At 42.6% G+C, this 21,521-nt stretch overlaps 1 protein-coding gene across 1 annotated transcript; it reads left to right on the forward strand.

Annotated features, from left to right (window-relative positions):
* Nucleotides 1-15,588: 15,588 nt before the first annotated feature.
* LOC147977184 (uncharacterized) lies at nucleotides 15,589-21,286 on the forward strand. The gene is made up of 3 exons (XM_087521092.1): nucleotides 15,589-15,760; nucleotides 18,655-18,806; nucleotides 20,589-21,286. The coding sequence occupies exons 1-3, from the start codon at nucleotides 15,589-15,591 to the stop codon at nucleotides 21,063-21,065; spliced, it is 801 nt and encodes a 266-aa protein (XP_087377218.1). The 3' UTR covers nucleotides 21,066-21,286.
* The last annotated feature ends 235 nt before the right edge of the window (nucleotides 21,287-21,521 follow it).

Raw genomic sequence — 21,521 nt, forward strand, 5'->3', positions numbered from 1 at the left:
TGTCGAGCAATTGATAGAAAAGCGCAAAGTTATGACTATATCCAAGGGAATGATTGTGCCTATAGGCATCACGTCCGTGTCAAATAGACCGAAACGATTCTGTATCTACTACTGTTACTCCACACATCGACCGCTATCCAGCATGCATCTAGAGTATTAAGTTCATAAAGAACGGAGTAACGCATTAAGTAAGATGACATGATATAGAGGGATAAACTCAAGCAATATGATGAAAACCTCATCTTTTTACCATTGATGGCAATAATACAATACGTGCCTCGCTACCCCTACTATGTCACTGGGTGAGAACACCGCAAGATTGAACCCAAAACTAAGCAATTCTCCCATTGCAAGAAATATCAATCTAGTTGGCCAAACCAAACCGATGATTTGAAGAGAAATGCAAAGATATCAAATCATGCATATAAGAATTCAGAGGAGATTCAAATAATAGTCATAGATAATCTGATCATAAATCCACAATTCATTGGATCTCGACAAACACACCGCAAAGGAAGATTACATCGGATAGATCTCCAAGAACATCGAGGAGAACATGGTATTGAGAATCAAAGAGAGATAAGAAGCCATCTAGCTCCTAGCTATGGACCCGTAGGTCTGAGGTAAACTACTCACGCTTCATCGGAAGGGCAATAGGGTTGATTAGATGCCCTCCATGATCGAATCTCCCTCCGGCAGATCGCTGGAAAAGGCCCCAAGATGGGATCTCACGGGAACAAAAGGTTGCGGCGGTGGAAAAGTATTTTCGTGGCTTGTTCTGAGGGTTTGGGAATATATCTGAATTTATAGGCCAAGGAAGGAGGTCGGTGGACTCCCGAGGGAGCCACAAGCCAGGGGCGCCCCCTACGGCTTGTCGTCACCTCGTGGGTCTTCTCACTTCATCTCCAAGTCTCGTAGGTGTCTTCTCGTCCAAGAAAAATCATCGCGAAAGTTTTATTCCGTTTGGACTCCGTTTGATATTCTTTTTCTGCGAAACTCAAAAACAAGGAAAAAAGAGAAACTGGCACTGGGCTCTAGGTTAATAGGTTAGTCCCAAAAAATAGTATAAAATAGCATATTAATGCATATAAAACATCCAAAACAGATAATATGTTGGTGCGACGTGTAATTACCGTGAGGGCGTCGAGGTTATCCATAGTCGATGGCCCGCCTAGCACGCCAGAGACTGAGGACAGGCTGTTTGAGCGGCTGCCGGAGCAGGCGCGGGTGCAGGAGCAGGTGCGGTTGCGAGAGCGGGTGATGGTCCGATGTTCACCTAGTTGCTCCCGACAAAGCTGGGCATGGGATAATCTTGTGTCGTCTTATCTGGATTTTGCTTCGTCTGTTATATAACAACCGGAATCAAGGTATTAACCGAAGCTGCGAAATCATTTCTGCAAGCAACTAAAGCTGTATCGACTGCCTGCTGGACGAACTCTTTTTTGGCCGCTTCTGCTGCCTCAGCTGCTTTTTTCTTGGCCTCAGCTCCATTTTCTCGAAAGCAAGCTTCTCACCTTCTCGTTAGTGTTGACCTGACTGAACTTCTTTTTCTGCCTTTTGGCCTCTGGGCCCTCTTCATGGTAGTACATCCACGTGGCACCGTCTCCGACGCCATGCACACGTCCATATTGCGGCCGCTGGTCCAAAGGGAGTCCCTTCAGTATGTTCAAGGCCCGGTTGAGGGGTGTCCCACTTGGGCCTCGTCGACGACTGAGACGACGAGTTGCTTTGGGCCACAAGCCTGTGTTGATCCTTCTGCAAAAGGAACGTGAACCGTTTACAAATGTGACTACAACATATAGTTGACTCGATCAGAAGCTAAATGTAAGGTGGTAAAATAATAATTACCATTATTCTAATCAATTTCCTCGTGATCAGGTCCGTGTAACAAACCTTCTTTTCCTTGTCCCACTTGTACTGGGCCCTGATGAAGTCACGCTCCTGCGGGACGATGAACTCCGCGAAGGGGTCTGGAAGCCCCGTGGCTTCACGTTCCGCATCCTCCTTATCCCATATGGGCCTCTTGCCTAGGTAGCCACGTCTTGCGAGGCGTTGGTTCCCTGTATTCCTTTGCTGAAGCCCCTTGAATTTCTTAGACTTAATCTTGGCTGCCTCGATCACGCAAGTGTCCTTGAACTTTTCTAACTCCTCTTCCGTAAGTGTCGGATTGTCCGTCAAAATCTTGCACAGGGGTTCTTTAGCATCAATCGCTCGTTTCACCCTCCCTTTAAAGAAACAATTAAATTAGTTTTCATAGAGGGCTTTTTGTAACACAAAGAGAAGGATTTTTCCATAGGAAATTGATAACTAGACCGGTAATCATTATTACAATTTTATATGAGGGAGAGGCACGAGCTAACATACTTTCCATACATGGATCATATGCACTTATGATTGGAACTCTAGCAAGCATCTTCAACTACCGAAGATCATTAAGGTAAAACCCAACCATAGCATTAAGTAAAAAGTCCTCTTTACTCCCATACGCAACAACCCCCTTAGTCGAGTATAAGCTTCGGTCACTCTCGCCACCAACTATAAGAGAATCATGAACGTACTGCAACACCCTACAACGGGAATCCCACACGCTTGCGCGACATGGAGGGCACCATAAGAGAACACCAAAAATACATACAACTCAAACCAATCATAATCATCAATCAACCCATAGGACAAAACGAATCTACTCAAACATCATAGGATTGCCATACATCATTGGGTAATAATATATAGCATGAAGCACCATGTTTAAGTAGAGATTACAATGGGGAGAAGAGGTGTTACACCGCAGCATAGAGGGGCAAAGAGTTGGTGATGATGGCGGCGAAGTTGTTGGTGTAGATCGCCGTCACGATGGTTTCCCCGGTGGCATTCCGGCGCCACCGGGAGAGAGGGGAGATAGTCCCCCTCCTTCTTATTCCTTGACTTCCCCCCTAGATGGACGGAGGTTTTCCCCACTGGTTCTTGGCCTCCATGTCGCCCTCCGAGATTGGATCTCTCTCTCTCTCTCTGTTCTCTTCTGTTTCGCATTCCTGCTTTCTGGCCCTTCACCGTTTCTTAAATTTTCGGAGATCCGTAACTCCGATTGCGCTGAAATTTTGAGTGAATATTTTTTCGGATATTATCTTTCTTGCGGTGGAAGAAGGGCACAAACCACCTTATAGGAGGTCACAAGTCTGCCTGGCATGCCCAACCCCCCAGGGCGTGCCCCATGGGATTGTGGCCCCCTTGGGCATCGTCTCGCATTGATTCTTTTTCTCAAAAATCACATATATTCCAAAATAAATATCCACAAACTTTTATCGCGTTTGGACTTCGTTTGATATGGATACTTTGCGAAACAAAAACATGCAACAAACAGGAACTAGCACTGGGCACTGGATCAATATTTTAGTCCAATAAATCATATAAATTGTTGCCAAAAGTACGTGAAAGTTGTATAATATTGGCATGGAACAATAAAAAATTATAGATACGACGGAGACGTATCAGGACGAACTAGAACTAGAAGAACTAGAGAAAGCTCCAAAACTTGTATAAAACAATAGAGCCAAACCCCCTAGTATATATAGGTTAGATGGGAGAAGAGGGGCTACCACCAAGGGGGAAAGAGGCCCCTTGGTGTGCCGGCCTAGGGGAGGAGTTGGACTCCCTGCCCTAGTAGGATTCGGCCCCCCTTAAGGTAAAGGCCGGGGGGCGCCACTTCCTTATGGGCATATGTGGCCCATAACTCCTTCCACCTCTTGGCCTTTTAACGCCCATTGGTATTTAAATTTAATATTAAATGTTAGAAATACCTCTAGACCATAATATATATATATATATATATTTAACATCTCCGAAAACATTTTCCACATATAGATAATTTATCGGTAATACCCGATACTCTCTAAAACCCTTCCGGTGACCCCGAAACGCTTATGGATCCTCTCGAAACTATTCCGAATATTCATGAAATAATTTCACAAATATATTCTCATGGCTCCCATCCTAATAACACTCAGCAGACCGAATTGCCTTAAGCTTGTGACCTTGTGGGTTCGTTAGCTCATAGACATGAACAAAATTGTTCGTTCAATGATTGGCAGCGGGACCGTGGATGTCTGTATCGGTCCCTATGAGCACATGAATGATATTCGAGTGAACCATAGGTTATCATGTGATGTTCCCTTTTCTTTGTGATACTTCACAAAACCCGGGATGCATCGGTATCCTCCCGAGTCATCAGTCATCACCATGCTCACTATATAGAAATCCTAGTTACGGTTTTGTTCTTCTTTTCTCGTTATTATGTCCTGGCATGTGATGAAGTCACGTGTGTCTAGCTAGACGATGATCGATGCCGTCACACAGAGAGGGCCCTAAGAATATCTCTCCATCGCCAGAGGAACAAATTCCACTCTCGAGCTTTCTGGTCACTTGGCAAACTTTCCGATGAACCTGTAAGTTGTCGTTATGATCACCGTGTTACAGGTGACGCGTGAGAAACCCCAAAGCCCATCATACGGTAGGAAGTGACCACAATACTCTCATGGTCTAAGGAGCAATGTCACATGTTAACACTCTGTGTTATTTGAATTGAATATGGACGATATTAACTCAATTCATAAGAAACAATATTGGGTCAGTTCAATATGATTGTTCTTCCAATGTCATAATCTCAATGTTGTTTTTTAGGATCATCGTTACACTTAACGATATCCTAAGATCCAAAAAAAGTGACAATCAACAACACTTTAGCTAGTATTAGAGGCGAGAGTAGGAACATTTTATTTTACCGTTTATTATTCCACACGTGCATATGAGTTTTCCACTGAATCACATATTCCAGGATCATAGCAGTTATAGCATAGAATATAAACTCTTTAATTATGAATATGTAAATATAATAATAGAAATATTATTGCCTCTAGGGCATATTTCCAACAGAGGAAGCTATACATACTATGTTGTCCTCGCCCTTTAGAAATGACACCCAAAGGGTATCTTAAATATGATAAATATAAAAAATAGTAATGAGCACAATGGACAGACAATAAGATGCCAAACAACTCGCACACAAATAAAATTACATCACAAATCATACTAGTCTTCTTCTTCCTTCGATTTTACATCTTTCGCCAGAGCTTGAAATTTTCAGTGAACCAACTGTAAGGGAAAGGCACACCTACAAACGCCCTCTCCATACCGAACTTTGAAAACCGAAATTGAAACTTGCCTCTAGAAACAAGGTCTAGGTAATGTTGAAGGAACATTGATTGGGGAATCACCACACGCAACCTAGGCTTGCAATCCTTCACCACTAGTGCAGAAGGTTGGGGAAACTGGGTCATGCCTCAAAACAAATAGAAAGAATAGGACGAATTCATCACACTAAGAGCCAACTAACTACTTCCTTTGATAGATAGAATAATTATCAAGATCTAAAGAGGGCCAACGGATCTTGCATAAACTACACTCACAAGCCGTTTTCGATGTTGGATTAGATGTTGTCGAGGTATGGAGAGGCCAGGGAGACCTTATACCAAGAGACATCACCAACACCACCTTGGCAACATTGTTAGGGAACCAAAACCAAAGAAAAATTAAAGACCTACTGGAACTTCAAAAAGTAGACGGGTCCCCACTCCTCTCACAACCGATGATCGAGGTCATCGTACTGGACAGAGGAGGGGGCCAAGAGGGCGGCTTAGAGGAGACTTTGGATAATGGCTAGGGACTGAAAAGATGGAGAGGAGTACTAATTATGACTTGGAAGGAAACAAAGCGAGTACTAACTAAATTAGGCAAATATACTATCCTACACTTTTCAGTTGAAGGGTGGATTTTAATCTCAACATTTAATCTACATCCAAAATTCTAAACTCTATAAAAGGAGATATAATGAAGCACACTTCAGTAAATACCTCCTCAATGCAATGAACCATGCAAGCCATCAATGTTCAAACGGTATGAAGTTGCAACAATACAACCTTATCTATGTTCGGGGCCAAAATATGAGAGGTTTTAGTGGTGTAGCAGACGTCAATAGTGAGACACATATAAATACGTAAGCTAGTCTTATCATGAACAAAACGAATTCCGGCAAAAGAAACACGTAACAATATCATAAACAATGTCAACATGTAAGGTTATCTGGCCTCTTTAGTTTCTGTAGTTTGATAGCGATGTAAAATACCATGTGATTTCTTTATATGAAATCGGAGGGGGCTAGGGCAGGACACATGCCAAGTAAACCATTGAAGAAAAGTGCAATATGATTGCAATGTATCAAAACATTTGCTCACTCGTGCAACTGCAACCTCATATTGCTACCGGCAATGCTACATTCACGGACCTTTACTGGCTCATTACGGGGTGAATTAGAGATGGGACACTGTGATTGGATTAAGGGGGGAGGGCTGGCCCCACCCAGCTGAAAATCAAAGGGGGGGGGGCATAGTTTAGTGAGGAGGAAGGAGCCCGTAATCCCCCTGTAAAGATCCGTGTGTGTAGCATTTTTGTATTGCTACACTCCTTTTGTGTCGCTCTTTGCCTTTCTAGATACCTCCCCTATTTTGTTCATATCTTAGTATCTTTAGTTGATAAGAAAAGTTCAGGGTAGGAAAGGGCCAGGTTGACCCATCGGGCTGTTGGCCCGATCCAAGAAAGCAAGGCCATTGGAACAGTTGGGTCGGCCTCATAGGAGAATCAGCTCGATGGGGCCGGCACCGAGTGACCCACTGGGTTGGCCCACTTTTCTGCCTTGGACTCCATCACTACAACTCTAGTAGCTCTAATTGATCATCGCTCAAAAAAGAAATCTCTAATTGATCATTTCCATTGCATAGCTAAGCTTCCACAAGTAGTACTGGTGAGTTGCACTATATCGATAAAGTCGATACATCCAGGCTTAGTACACTGATTATCCATCATGCATCGGCTAACTTAGAATACCAATTAGATAGCTAGCTTTTTTTTTTAGCATCAGTACAGACACAAGCGCTCATATACACGCGCATACACTCATCCCTATGAACGCACACACGCACACCCTATCCCTATGAGCACCTCCGAGAGACTGAGCCGGCATATCATCTTGAGATTTACGAAGTCACCGTAGGCGCCTCGTCGTCGACGGGAACGTCTCCTCCCACTGAAAGCGCATTGCCGAAAATCCTGAAATAAATTCAGGAATAATGCGAGCACCAGGATTTGAATCCTAGTGGGTTGGGGATACCACTGTCCACCTAACCATCTCAACCACAGGTTGATTCGCATTAGATAGCTAGCTTATTACACGTACTACCACGTTATCTAACTTCGTCTTCGCAAATTAAAAAAAAATATCAGCTAGCTAGCTTATTACATCGTACTGGAATCAATTTGATGGATGTGTCTTTGTTAATTATATGTGAAGAGTGTTGACATTGTATTTCTGGTCCCTTTGTAAATTTTATACATTTCGTATTATCATCATTTCTTTAGGTCATAATTTTGTTTAATATATTTCAGAGAATGTTCTAAGTGTAACCACCGCGGAAAAAGTATATTGTTTTAGGGGTCCAAAAAAAGTATATAAAAGCTAAAACTTGTGTTGACCCGCGATAACCATCAGGCTTGCGAGGCCACTGACTTCTTTTTAAATGGATCGGCACGTGGCCTCCAAAATTGGCTCGAGGCCGACAGGGCCAGATTTGGGTCGGCCCATTCGCATCCCGATGTAAAGTAAACAAAATAATTAACGGCAGGAAGGTGTTTGGTTTATGCAAATCGCCATCTAAATTGTAGCGATTTTCTGGTAATAAAGCAATACCAGGCAACAAGAAAGTTAGAGCCCATGATAGTTGAGACAATAGTGGGTAAAACCAAGGGCTAAGTAAGAAGAGCGGTATACACCAAGGACTAAGTAAGAAGAACTCATGCAGCTAGGAAGATACGCACTCATATATCCTAAATCTTTGCTCATTTTCAAAAAAAAAAAAAACTTTGCTCGAAGGGTATAATCCTCAACACAGGAAGAATAGCATTTTTTTTATCAATATGGTGTATTGTGTGCTTAATTAATTAAGCTACCTTGCTTGACACACCATCATGTCAAAAAGGAATGGACATGGTGATAGGATACATCGATATTGGTTTGAGATTGATTACGACCACTCTTTCCAAGTGGGGATGGTGAGAGGTCAAAGATGCTATCTCACCGTCGCTGTCATAGGTACATTAACAATGGACATGTGAATTCCCTAAAAGAAAGCGTAATAGTGGATTAACGGCATAACTCCTGGGTTTGTCCTGGTCGATCGCCAAACCGTACGTGCTCATCACGCACGTACGTACACGCTGTAGTGATTGTTGTTCTGTTTCTGGTGGTGAGTACATGTATCATTTTCCCTCCAGGACGTGCTCCCTTATATTTATGGGACGGAGGGAGTATTTCCCTTCCCTTCCGGCACACTGCAGCTAGCTGGCTGGCCGGACTACTCGTAGCTCCGATGAGCCGGCCTCGCCGTACGTAGTTTGGGCCTCGTATAGTACAGAAAGTAGATGGGTGGTAATTTGCAACAGTAGGAAACTGCCGGTGAAAGGTTCAGTGGGTTCCATTGCCTGTTGCTCACATGGTTCAACGGAATTGAAACAGAACACTGCCACTAACTAGTAGCCCGCGGCGTCTGTGCCCGTCCCAGTCTCATCATTCAAAACACTGTAATCCCTTATGGTTTGTCATGAACGGAATGGTTTTCTACCTTTTCGAAGAAAGCAAAAGCTTGACCGCAAAACATTCCGTTCAATATGCCCGAACCAAGTACGAACTTTTGGAGGTGACGTGCTGAGAACGTGCACGTACTACCGTGCTTTTTCATTTCGGGTTCCGGGCTTTTGTTCATCACTCATCTCTCTCCACTTCCAGCTGATTCCGTTTATCAATCCCCACCATTATCACTCAACATTCATCCCCCCACCCCGCCCGCCGCCGCTGCCAAGCCTTCCATCCACTTCCGTTCATCCCCGCCGTCCGCCGGGCATGTCTACTCCGGAGAAGGTGGACTGTGTGTGGGACGGGCAGATGTCCCCTACAGGCCTCCAGCTCGCCAAGCTTCTCAAGGGCTTGAACGACGGGGAGAATCCCTTACCAGCATTCGTCCACAAGGCCAACGCCTACTCTGCTTCTCCGCAAGACCTCGTCAAAGTCTGCCGGCTCGCTCCGGGCACGGCTCACGGGGCACAGGGATCGTGCTACTTCTACAGCGATCCAGCGCCTGTCAAGCAGGGGAGGCGAATCCGCAAGGTCCCCGGCGGCAGCTGGCACTCGGAGAAGACGGAGAGCTGGGATTTTGTTGAAAAGGAGATGCACCTGAGCTATCTTGCCTACAAGAGAACCTTCTCCTACATCGTAAAGAGTCCGCCTGGGATGAAAAGACACAGGGGGAGACAGCGTACCGGCTGGATCATGGCCGAGATCTCGCTCGACGAGCACGGCGACGGCGCCGACAACAAGGTGCTCTGCGTGGTGCACAAGTCGACCCACAACTATCCAGACACATCCATGGCACCTGGCAGCTCCGCCGGCGAAGGGGCTGCACCCGGACTCTATGACGAGGCAACTGTTCATCAGTCGCTAGGCTTGAAATGTGCAGCCGTGCCTGTGCAGGCAGCGGAGAAGGCAGCCAGGTGTACTCCCCAGTCCCCACCCCACCCCAAAACCCCATCTCTTCTTCTGAAAGTGGCTGGCATGCAATACTGATTTTCTTGTTTCCTCTGCTCAGGACAACTGATAAATGTGGATTACACAGATCAGGTATTTGTTACTGCCATTTTAACAAGTACGGTGGTCAATTGTGCGGAAAATGTCTTTAACCAATTTCAATGTTTTGACTTGAAAATGTTATATTATGTGCGAGCACACAATGGGCTGAACTTCAGATCTGATATATTTTTCAGTGATGTAGTTACTCCTGCGCTAAAAGAAGACATTCCACCTTAGTACAAACGGTCGACTTGCTGGCTCATATGTTTTTAATTTAAATTTTTCATACTCATCCAATATGATGTACAAACTAGCTTCATTTCAGTAATTGACATATGGAATGTCATGGCTGATTGTTTTACCGAAATGTTTCCTTCAACCGACCAATCTTGTGCGAGCGTCCGCCGCCTCTATGTCCGTTGGATGGGCTCTTAATCAGATGGTCGGGAGCCAACCCCTCTATGTCCACCTTCTATAACTAGTCTGTTTTTTCATAAAGCTGTTCTGCAAGTAGCCCCTTGTTGCAAACCGACCAGAGGCTAGATCCCGCAGCGGCCCATGTGCAAAAAAAATCTGCAGCACGACACATGTTATATAAAAAAAGAATATGCAACACGACCCATGTTGCAAAACACAACCTATGTTGCAAAAATAAACGCAACATAACCTCTGTTGTAAATGTTTCTGCAACAAGCCTCTGTTGCAAAGTAGACGAAGACATCCGGCTGATCAATGATACCAGATCTAATGGCTCGCGAGGCAGCGGATTTTTTAAAGGATCCGTCAACCGACGCATATCAGCCCCCACTATTTTACGTGCCAAAGATAAGGATGGTCATAGTGGTATAGTAGTACCATATGATACTAGGGTATTATACTACCTACACATACAGTGCATAAATATCATTACATTGGTTTTTAGATGACCTAATTCTTTATTTTGTATAACCCATATTAGTACATGATAGCATGATACTATGCTATGTTAGCAATATGCCTACTTGGCGTTGTACGAGGCTGCATGATAGTGGGTTATATACCTCACTGTGGACGGCCTAAATCAAAACAACAACCTAACAGATTAGTATATATAAAGGACCACAATGTTAGCTTGTGATTTGAGCTTTAATTTCACGCCTCTATAATATCACGTGGTGAATAACTGTCACAGTTACACCGGTCAGCTCAGTAGCTTTAATTCAATTCCAGGTATTGAACTAATACCAAAAATAAAAATATATATCAAAGACCATTTCGAACAACTGGCTTCTAGGTCGCAATGCAGATTTAATTCGGATAGAGCTATAATTCTTGCAGTGATCTAACATTATCCACAAATGAATGGTTCGCTTTATATATGATCTTACTTCTCGGTGTAGAGGATTTGATTAACAAAACTGACTTATCTTATACCACACATACAAAATCTATAGCTAGTCCATGATCCATACAATGATTCTCCACACTGATACCCTAGAGAACAATATGGGAGCGATATGCTAACTCAACACAATTTAATTTCTCCGTAAACTGATGATAGATGACCTATCAAAGACATTTTTATCTTGTCGCCTTTGCATGACTCCTCATGTCCCCCGAGAAGATGGTTCTTAGCCATGACTTGGAAATAGAGTTACTCCTCAGGTGATCGGGAAACCATAAAACAGAAACAATATACAAAATCCTTGTGTTGTTGAACAAAACATGATTTTCTGAGTAAAAAAGTAAAATGGTTAAATAAATTTGTCACAAATGTGAGGGCACCGTGATAGTGGTAGATAATATAGCTCAATCATAGCACGAAGGCATCTTGATAAACATCTAAGCAAACGTATATCTATGACCAAATGTTTTACTTTTTCAACATACTTTAATTTTTTTCTTGTTCACTAATATCATCGTATATGATGCTAAAGGAGAAACATGTACATAGGGAAACAATCAAAGTCTTGCAAATGGTGCAACAACAAAATTGAACGTAATTAATTTATAAGAAATACATGAAAAAAGTTCAAAAAAGAGAAAAGAAGGACTATACAATACTATAGCAACAACATGACAAGAGAGCAAGTTATCTTAAAGCATTGATCCAGGCCTCAAAATTAGTGTATTCCTTTCAGTGATATCAGAGGAGAATCCATTTGAGTTCTTCTTTGAATGTTTTTCTGCAAGTACAGAGTTTTGGAATAATACCTTCAAAGATGAAGTCCTAACGAGTGTTTTAGATAGCCCAAGTGATTAGTATGATTAGCTCAAATTAAAAAGGAAATTCCAAGAGTTGTTTGATGTGGTCAAATTCATTGATAATTTGGCTCCCAACATGGACACAAATAAGACCAACATATTTTAGCAAATGTTTAGTGGAGGAATAGGTGATATCTTGTTTCCAACACATAAAATCCATATATAAGACAAGTGTAATCAAGGATTAAAAAGTTCTTTGTCTCAAGAACTGCTCTTTGTTCAGGCAATTATGAAGAAGCAACCAAAAGAAGATTTTATGCTTTAACCGACAACATTTCCTTCAAATCCATTATATGGCCGACATGACATCATGACCCTGCATTAACATATTGTAGGATTTAGAGACCTGGTACCTTGTGGCACCAGGGAGATGTTGCCAACAAAGATCATGGTCCTTTCTAGTTGCACATCCTGAATAATATTACCCATTTCTTGAAATTGTGCAAAGGCTTCTTGAGATAGATGTAAGTGGAAATGGTCCACCAAGTCCTGTTTGATCCATAAGGTGTGTATGGAAATATGAGGATCTTGAGAAAAGCAGTGGAGATGTGGCTAAGTTTGCACCTTTGGGACACCGTTCCAACTATCTGACAAAACTGAATAATCTATCCATTTTAATAGGGAAAGTTACATGATCTTTGTATGTTCGCGGTAATTTGAGATAGTCTCCCACCAGAACGAGAAATGGGTAGGCTAAACTGTTGGGAGCCCTTGCTGGTAGTAGGCCTTCCAAATGAGGTGAACGCAAGGCAGATCAAAATGATTGAGTAACTTGTGGATTGGTGAGAGCAATAGGTGGATTATACTTTTCTAAACCATTACCTCTTCAAAAGAAACACCTTTTATATTTCTTTAACTCACCAACAATACCTTTGTAAAGTTCAAGGCATCTCATAATAAATGTGGGTAAAGAAGACATAACTGCATTAACCATTTGTAATATAATATAACAACTTAGGAATTGAGAGCAAACACTCAATCTCTCCTAGTTATTTTTAATTATATACATATGATGTTTCAACTTTGGTTTTGAATTGTTGAGAGGAACATCAAAATAGGTGAATGGGAACACCCCAATATGGTAACCTAATATGCCGAAGGGATGTGTTGTGCTACATCCTCATGAACATTAATAGGAATCAAGGTATATTTCTAATAATTAGCTTTTAGACCAGAGGCTTTGGAAAAGAGAACAAATAGCCCACTGAGATGTGATAACTAAGAGGGGAAAACCTACATAATTATGAGAGTATCATTTTCATATTGGAATACGGGGAAATCAGGGCAAGAGTTAAATCTTGCAGATGGAATAATTGCTCCTCTATGCGTTGCATCTTTTAGAATTGTTTGTAAGAAATCAGTATCCAACACAAAGAAAAGAGGGGAGAGAGGGTCACTGTGCCTAACAGCCCTTCTGCATTTGAAGTAGCTCATGTCACACTATTTAAGAGGACTATAGAAGTGGTTGAAGAACCTCTTATGAGAATTGCCAAAATAATTCCATTCTCTGTTTTATCAAGGGTATTTTCAAAGTCCAACATTAATAACACAACTGGCTACCTACTATTATGGCCCTAAAATAGATACTCATAACTCATGCAATGCAATCTCAAATAGTTCTAAATTTTACGAAGCCATATTGATTGGCATGGATCAGCTCCAGAATGATAGATTAGATCTATTCGCTAAAAGCTTGAGTAGGTTGATGTGCAACTTAATAAACAAAATAGCCAGTAATGTTTGACAACAAAAACACCAAATTTTGAAAGAACGAGTGAAATAAACCAACTATTAATACCTTGCATACATAATTCGCCTTTGTAGAACTGATCACATAGATCATAGAAATCCTTTCTGATAACGGGTCAACATTTTTGGATAAACACAATATTGAAGCAACCAGACCTAGGAGAGTGGATGGAAAGTGATTAAAGACCGCATCGATCTATTCTTTTTTGAATGGAGCTTAGAAGAAGCTAAGCTCCTTCCAGTGTGAGGATCCAATAGGTTTAGCAGTTCTGGAGGAAGGCTAAATTGTTCAGTTTTCTGTAAGTACATAATTTAACAAGGTTTTCTTAGAAAAAAATGAACCCTCAGTTAACACCAACATTTGAGGTGGCAGAATAAGTGGTATCTTGCAACATGTGTTCTCTTAGATATATTCATCACCGTTATATAGTACCTCCACATCTACATCCCAGCACGCAATATCCTTAAATTTGTAAAAGTAATTTCCTTAAAAAATAGGATTGATGGTGCATACTAACCTAGGTAGTCCACTTCAAGGATCACACACACACACACACATTTTTCTATAAAAAATAAACAACTTCCCAAAAGTTGATTTAGTAAACAAACCTAATTGCAGAAATCTAATGACAACCCAATGTGTGCTTAGCATAAACTGCTAGCTTTTTCTCTATCTTGTCGTTCTTATGTACCGCGCATTAGTCGTGCCTACCTTTTAGTCTCGTTCAATACTTCTATGCATGGCGGTTTGACATGCTCTCTCCATCCGCATCCAATAAATTGAAGGAGCTAAGGCCAACTCCACCGCGCGACCCCAAACGGATGTCCGTTTTGTCTGGTTTCTGTCCGTTTGGATAGGGCAATGGGGTCATGTCCGGGCTTGTCCTGGGATGCGGTGGCCATGTGCCCAGCGCGCGGACGCATCCCGGTCGCATCCCGTCCGCGTACTTTTTGTATGCAAGCCCTTAAACTTTTTTTCATCATTCATTCTTGGTACATGGGAATACATCACCAAATTTTGACTAGAAAAGCAATCCCAAAGAAAACAAGAACCACAAGAATACATTTTAGAAGATATCCGACTTTCATAACTGTTCCTGTAAGTTCGATTAGTGCCTTCTCGATGCATTCATTGTTGATATGTGGAGGAGCCGCCTCCATCTTGCGGGGTTCTTTCTTTCTTCTTCGAGCCTAAAGAAGTAGAGGTTGCTTCCTCGTATCTAGTCTCGTGTCTAGCCTCTAATCTAGCAACAAGTGCACTTGTCTCATCTACAGCCTCTATGCTAGCTAAAAGTGCACGAACATCTACTAAATTGCGCTCTATCAATATATCGATGTACTCCTCTTCCCAATACCAAAACTTGCATCCATTCTACACAACAAAATTTGAAGTTAGCACAACTAGTCAAATCTATAGCACAAACCGAAGCTAAAAAAAGCGCATACCCCATCGTTTAAGCACTTGATGAACACCCATCCAGGATGTTCCGGCGTTGTAGACACGCGGCGCACGACCTTCTTTATGCAGTGGTCGCACTTAATGAGCGGCAACGGTGCGCCGACAAGCTTTTGGGTTAGCACTGAGCCCGGCTGACCGCCATTCGTGTATCTTCCAGCGGACCACCGACGGTGTAGATCCGAGCGGCTAGAGGAGCCACTGCCTGCATGTGGCCTTGCGGCCCTGCCACGGCCTTCCGGCCCAGTGTCCGGCCAGTCCATGGCATGGCGCGGCCTCCCACAGCCGGGCGAGCTCAAGACCGACCGGATCCGGTCCAAATCCGACCGACGGGTGCGCAAAATAGGTGGCCGTGGTTGGGTAGCTAGGGGGCGCCGAGGGGGAGGGGCGGGGCGAGCGCGCGTCAGCTACAATGGCAGCAGCGGCGGTGGCGGCAGCAGCGAGGGAAGAGTCGAGAAGGGTGGAGAAGAATGGAGGGCGTGCGGCCGGAGGGACGAAGGGGGCGGATAGAAAAAGGCGCCCCTATGCCACCGACGGGCGGGCCAGGGGAGGACACGCGCAGACAGCCCGCGTGTTCGCGCGCTGTCCGTTTCACCCCAAAAGCGGCGCAAACTTGGGCCGGGGGTGGATCGAAAGCGGACACAAAACGGAAAAAAGTCCGTTTGCGCCCGCGCGCTGGGCCGTCTGGTTCGTCTGTTTTACCCCAAACAAACGCGCGCGGACAGGATGGGGTCGCGTGGTGGAGTTGGCCTAATGCTTGGGGCTAGGGTTTGTCACTTTGCCTGGAGAAATCTGGAATGCATGGACTCGCGGCATACTCCTACTTGCTACTACGGGATATTGAACAATGTACTAACTCCTTTGGGTTACTAAATTTGTATCCAGATATCACCTAAAGAAGCTTCAATCTGCTTGGTTTAGCCATTTCACCTAACGAAATAATGTTAGTAGTTTAGAGCTTCTTCCCATCATGTAAAATTTATTTGTTACACTCCCCCCCCCCCTCCTATCTCACCTCCACCACTGCCCTTCCCCTGTTGTTGAAATCCTAATGTTTGCTAACTGGCTTGATACGAAAAGTTTGGGAGGTACCCCATCCTTGGGCCTTTCCAAAAAAGCACAATAATAGTTCAATGTCACTAGAATGACCTCACAATACAAATTGGTTGTCCATATAATTATATCCATGCATTTCTACTCTCTTGAGAAGTCTAGAAGAACTTAACTAGACAATGTTCCACAGGGGCAGAGCAAGGATTTAGACATAGGGGGCAAGACAACAGGGAAGGATAGAAATATCTTGTGTCTCACAAACTACATAAGTGCTTTATATCCAGATATCACTCGCAATCGAGGCAGGTCTAGCTATAGGTTTTAGCGTTGAACAACTGAAGTTTGTAATCGAACTACTCCAAATACAGCATAAAGTACATTGCTACGGAACATTATCATATGCATATTTAAGATGAAGATGACCAATCAGTGTATAACTAAATAGCAGCATTAGCTTGCATTCATATAGTTTTGAATGGAAAATCTAACACTGCTTGGAACAACACTTACATTACCTTCATATCTACCAACACAAACATACTTAAACATATATAATCAATAAGTGTTGTATTAGAAAAAAGGTGACTAGCATCGCAAGAATGCATACCTAGAGTATCAAATCTAGCCCCGCCTCATCCCATCTGCTCATGATAACGGATGATCATTGTTTCCGCAAACCACAGGCATGCAGGATACGGCAATCATCGCTGGTCAACATTTCTTGACAAAGCATCTGAGGTTTCGCGCTTCCGAAATATTGTGGGCGTCTATGCCCTGGTGTGGCAACGATGGCCGATGGCAACACTTGATTAAGTTGGGCAGCGGCGGCGGCCAGAGATCGGTTGGAGCTTCATTAGGTTAGAGGGCAGGGAATGGAAATGAATGCCAAGTGTAGATGAGTGTATTACAGATGGTCTTCGAACGATCGGTGATTGGTTTTCTTACAGTAATCGGTGATTGGATTGGTGTGTCCAATTCACTTACATGAAAACCAATGCCATTTGTTTTGGTCTTGGGCCAGCCAGCAATATTTGGATGAATGAATACATGCCTATACCTTTGCTAATGTTCGGGCACTAAAAATCCATGGGGGTGGCAGACCCATAGGGAGGATCTGGCCCCCTCTCTCCCCCCCTACTGGCTCCGCCCCTGGCGTTCCATGGTGTAGGCTTAGAGTGGATGGTGTGTTGGAGGTCATCGTGCATGAGAGGGTTGTGTTCCGGGGTCATGCAAACAACTTACGATGTTGCTACATTTCACTGTTTATGTTCATTAGTTTTTTTGTTTGACAAAGTGCACTTTATGAACTCATCATGAACCATCAAGGGGATATAAAACACAATGAGAAGACACCCGACCGCTGCATAGCTAGGTTGCACACAACCAAGACCAACATACATACACAAAAGATCACGCTGGCAAATAGCAAAGCCAAGACCAGCCCATGCCCAAGCAGAGGAAGAAACAAAAAGAAAAAATGAGCAACATTGATCCTCGTCGAGGAGTTGCAGCAACCAAAAATCATGTAAGCGCATATGGTCTAGATGTGATATCCACGAGCTGGAAACCATGCACACACCGAGAAAATAGCCATGATTGAGTCAGTGATCGCATGGCGAGAGAAGAGACCACCATAGAAAGCCCACCTTCGAGACGATCAGGAATTCCCACTCTTCCATCTCCAATGCATGTCAATGCTAACTTTGGACACCCAAGACAATACACCATGAGCTATCACTTTCGGCCAAGGCCGCGAGTATCACCTTCAAATTGTGACACACCATCTTTTTAGTGTGAAGTCTCAACAAAGGATCTCGGCCACCCGCCGCCACGCTTCACCTTGATACCTCAAGAACCCAAAATAAGGCACCAGCGAGACATGGAAGCGTTAGCCGCAGCACGAACTTGCCATCATCCATCGCCCCCTATGTGTACCCCGTCCCCTTGGTAAGGTGACAAAAAATGACTAACTCCACTATCATTTTGTCAACCCCCCACCCCCTATATGTACCCCACATTAAGGCGAAAGAAATGAATGTCCACATGCTAACTACCCATTCAAACATGTATATTTGTTTAGCAATGCATGATGCTTCATAAACCAATATTTTCATGTTGTTGGAATGTCTCTGCAGAAAAACTTTATTGATATCTTGGTGGACAATAAAACAGAGAACATACAAAACCAACATTGATCGTTCATTAGTGTATGGAATGTTATGCATTGGATTCTTAATGGTAACAATATGCACAACATGTGTGATTAGTCATTCTTTAGCATTTTAGCCTTTGTTCATAATCTTACTTTGTTGAAGCACATATATGGGATAATTCGGCACTTCTCTCTCATTCCTTAGCCTACTTCGTGAAAAGTATCTTGACTAAGTAACATAAATATTTCCTTTGTCACTTTTGAACTAAACAGGTTCATTGGGTAAGTTGGAAGAACTCCAACACGATGCTATCATAGAAGAGCTGACTGCTAATGAACGAGAAGGTACTATTCTTTGTGGTGAAGACATGTCATCAACAATATCTACGACATATTCAAATGTACCTAGGAAAAAGTTCCAACAGGTATATGATACATACTTTTAATAGTTGGTTGGCTAAGAATTTTTTCCTAACATTTGTTCTCTACATTCTATACCCTTTTATGATAAATTTAGTTTTTTATCATAGGAAAAAGTTTCAATAGGTATATGATACATACTTTTAACAGTTTGTTGGCTAAGCATTTTTTCCTAGCATTTTCTCTCTAAGCATGTCTAGATCTCTGGGCAAAAATTCTTGTAAGTTAATGGACCTCTGAAAGGTAGTGTAGTTAAGAGGAAAAAAATTTATATAGATTTACTGAGATTCAGCCTTCCAACCAAGCTTGGATGACTTTGCTTTTCTTGTTATCGTTCTTGCTTTGCCCGGGCTTTTGGCGTCTCTTCTTTCTTTGGTTCCATGTTAGTTAGTCTTTTCGTTTGTTGATGTTTTTGGTTCGTGGTTGTACTGGTCGTTGGAGCCCTTTTTGCGGGGTTGGAACCTTCTTTTTTATCTATATATTCACATGCAACTCATCTGCATGGTTTAAGAAAACGAAGTACCATAGAAAACTGATGAGGTTATATATAGGAATAGAGTTGATAGTTTTGGTTGCTTATATGTTTTTTGTATATTTAATTTATGGAGATGTACTAGTAGATAGATTATTACTAATTTAGAATCTAGTATTCATTCTAGCTCAAACTAAGTAATTTGCTTCTAATATATCTTTAAATGGTGACTATCCATTTTCTTGTCAATATAATGGATTGTGAATTTAAAATCTGTAAATCAAGGGAAATGGGTAAAATTGTAATCAAATTATTGTAGATTGTGTAGTCCAGTAAACACCTCATGGGTAGTTCATTAAAACTTTGGTTTTGTCTAGTAAACATTCTCATGAGTAATTAATTAAAACGACATTTGCTATTTCAGAGGCGAAGCTTACACCTTAAAACTATTGGTTATTTTCAACTTTCTGCCGAACCTTCCCTGCAAAAAAGATAGTGTGGATTTGTTTTACCACTATTCTAGTCTACCCTCTATCTAGACCATTCAGTTTGCGCCAAGATTCGTGCTATCCTTGTACAGAAATTTCTTGTTTCTTGTTACTTCCAAACAAGAGAACATTTGACCTTGAAACTTTGTAGGTCAACTATACACAAGTGCCACCTTTATATAAAATATTTTCAATTTTTTTTGTGAAACATAAATTTGTCAAAATTCAAATTAGAATGATTTGTAACCCTCCTAAAAATTTCTGTTGCGCCAAAAGATCCGAACCATTTCTGCACATGGTAGTACTTGTGCAATGTCGATTTGCAAAGTTTCAAGTTCAAATGTTCTTTTATTAGGAAGAAAGCAAAAAAATTAATGTATGGCCAGGATAGAGGGTACAATGGTTTTGGAGTACAACCAGAAATTCCCAAAAAAGAAAAAAGAAAACAAAACATCCCGCCTAACTTCATACCTAGTATCCACACTGTTGAGAAGTCCTAATCATGTTCGGATAATGTTTACATCTTTCTGGCACTAGACATTGTTTATGTTTTGCCCTTTGTCACACGGCATTGTAATAACTAAAGAGAACGTACGCCTGAATATTCCCCTATGCCGTCTCGGTCTGGCACTAGACATTGTTCATGTTAATGCCTACTTAACTTGTACACAGGGTAGCTAGTAATTAATATAATCAGGGAACGTACGCCTGAATATTCCCCTGATAATCTTTTAGATGATATAAACTGCCTGATACTATGGAAGTCTGTTCGTATGTTGCTTTAGCTGCCCATCGGCTAATCATTTACATTGGTATCTCCATTCCAGGAGCTGACTGATACAGAGGATGTCGTCGCCGAGGGAGTAGAGAATGAGCTCCCAGTGGACACATCTGGCTCCAGCGTCAAGAGAAAGGCGGATGATGATGAGCACACGGAGGCTCCACCGGGCGTTCGTCGGGAAAGGGTGGACACTAACAGTGCATTGGAGGATACCGAGGGTGCGACGTTTCCAGCTGAGGACGATCCGATAGCGAACGGAAGTGACCAAGACTGGAATTTGAACAACATCTTGGAGCTGGAGGATATGACTAACGTGGAGCTGACGCCCACCACAGCTCACAACAACGGTGGAGACTCAGCCAGGTTCGTTGCCTTCAACATGCCACTTGTTACTGAGGAGTACCAACAGGAGCCCATTGGAGTCGATGACGGCTTCTGGGGGGATCCGCTGTTTAGCATCCTAGACGGTGCACTTGGAGATGATGAGGCCCCGCTAGCGGAAGCGAGCCATCAGCAGCTTTGACAAGACAGAGTTGCCCGGCATTGGCAACAACATTGCCAATGTTCTGCCTCCTTTGAAAGTGAGATAGTTGTACTTGTAGCTGAAGCAGGATTACTATCTTTGCATAATTTTGTATAATTGATTTAGCTTTCATGACATATGTTTTAGAACTTTCTTTCACTGTCATGGTGGCCCATGCAAATGCGTCATGCGTGAGCTTGTGTGCGCAATATCCTCAACGTTTGTAATGACTTTTCTGAATAAATTTCAGAAACCATACTATTGATATTAGATATTGTACATTGTTTTCATATTGTTCTAAATAACCGGTATGCTGATGATTTGCCTATCCTCTCGAATCCAACTTATAGAGAGAGAGAGAGAGAGAGATTCCGACTCTACCTATGAATGGAGTTATTTACCCAAAACCACCACATTTGGGGTTAGGGTAACAGCTCAGTACCAGATTTGAGCCAA

This window comes from Triticum urartu, chromosome 4A (genome assembly GCF_056163025.1).
Source record: "Triticum urartu cultivar PI428250 chromosome 4A, HENAU_Tu73, whole genome shotgun sequence".
Lineage (NCBI taxonomy): Eukaryota > Viridiplantae > Streptophyta > Magnoliopsida > Poales > Poaceae > Triticum > Triticum urartu.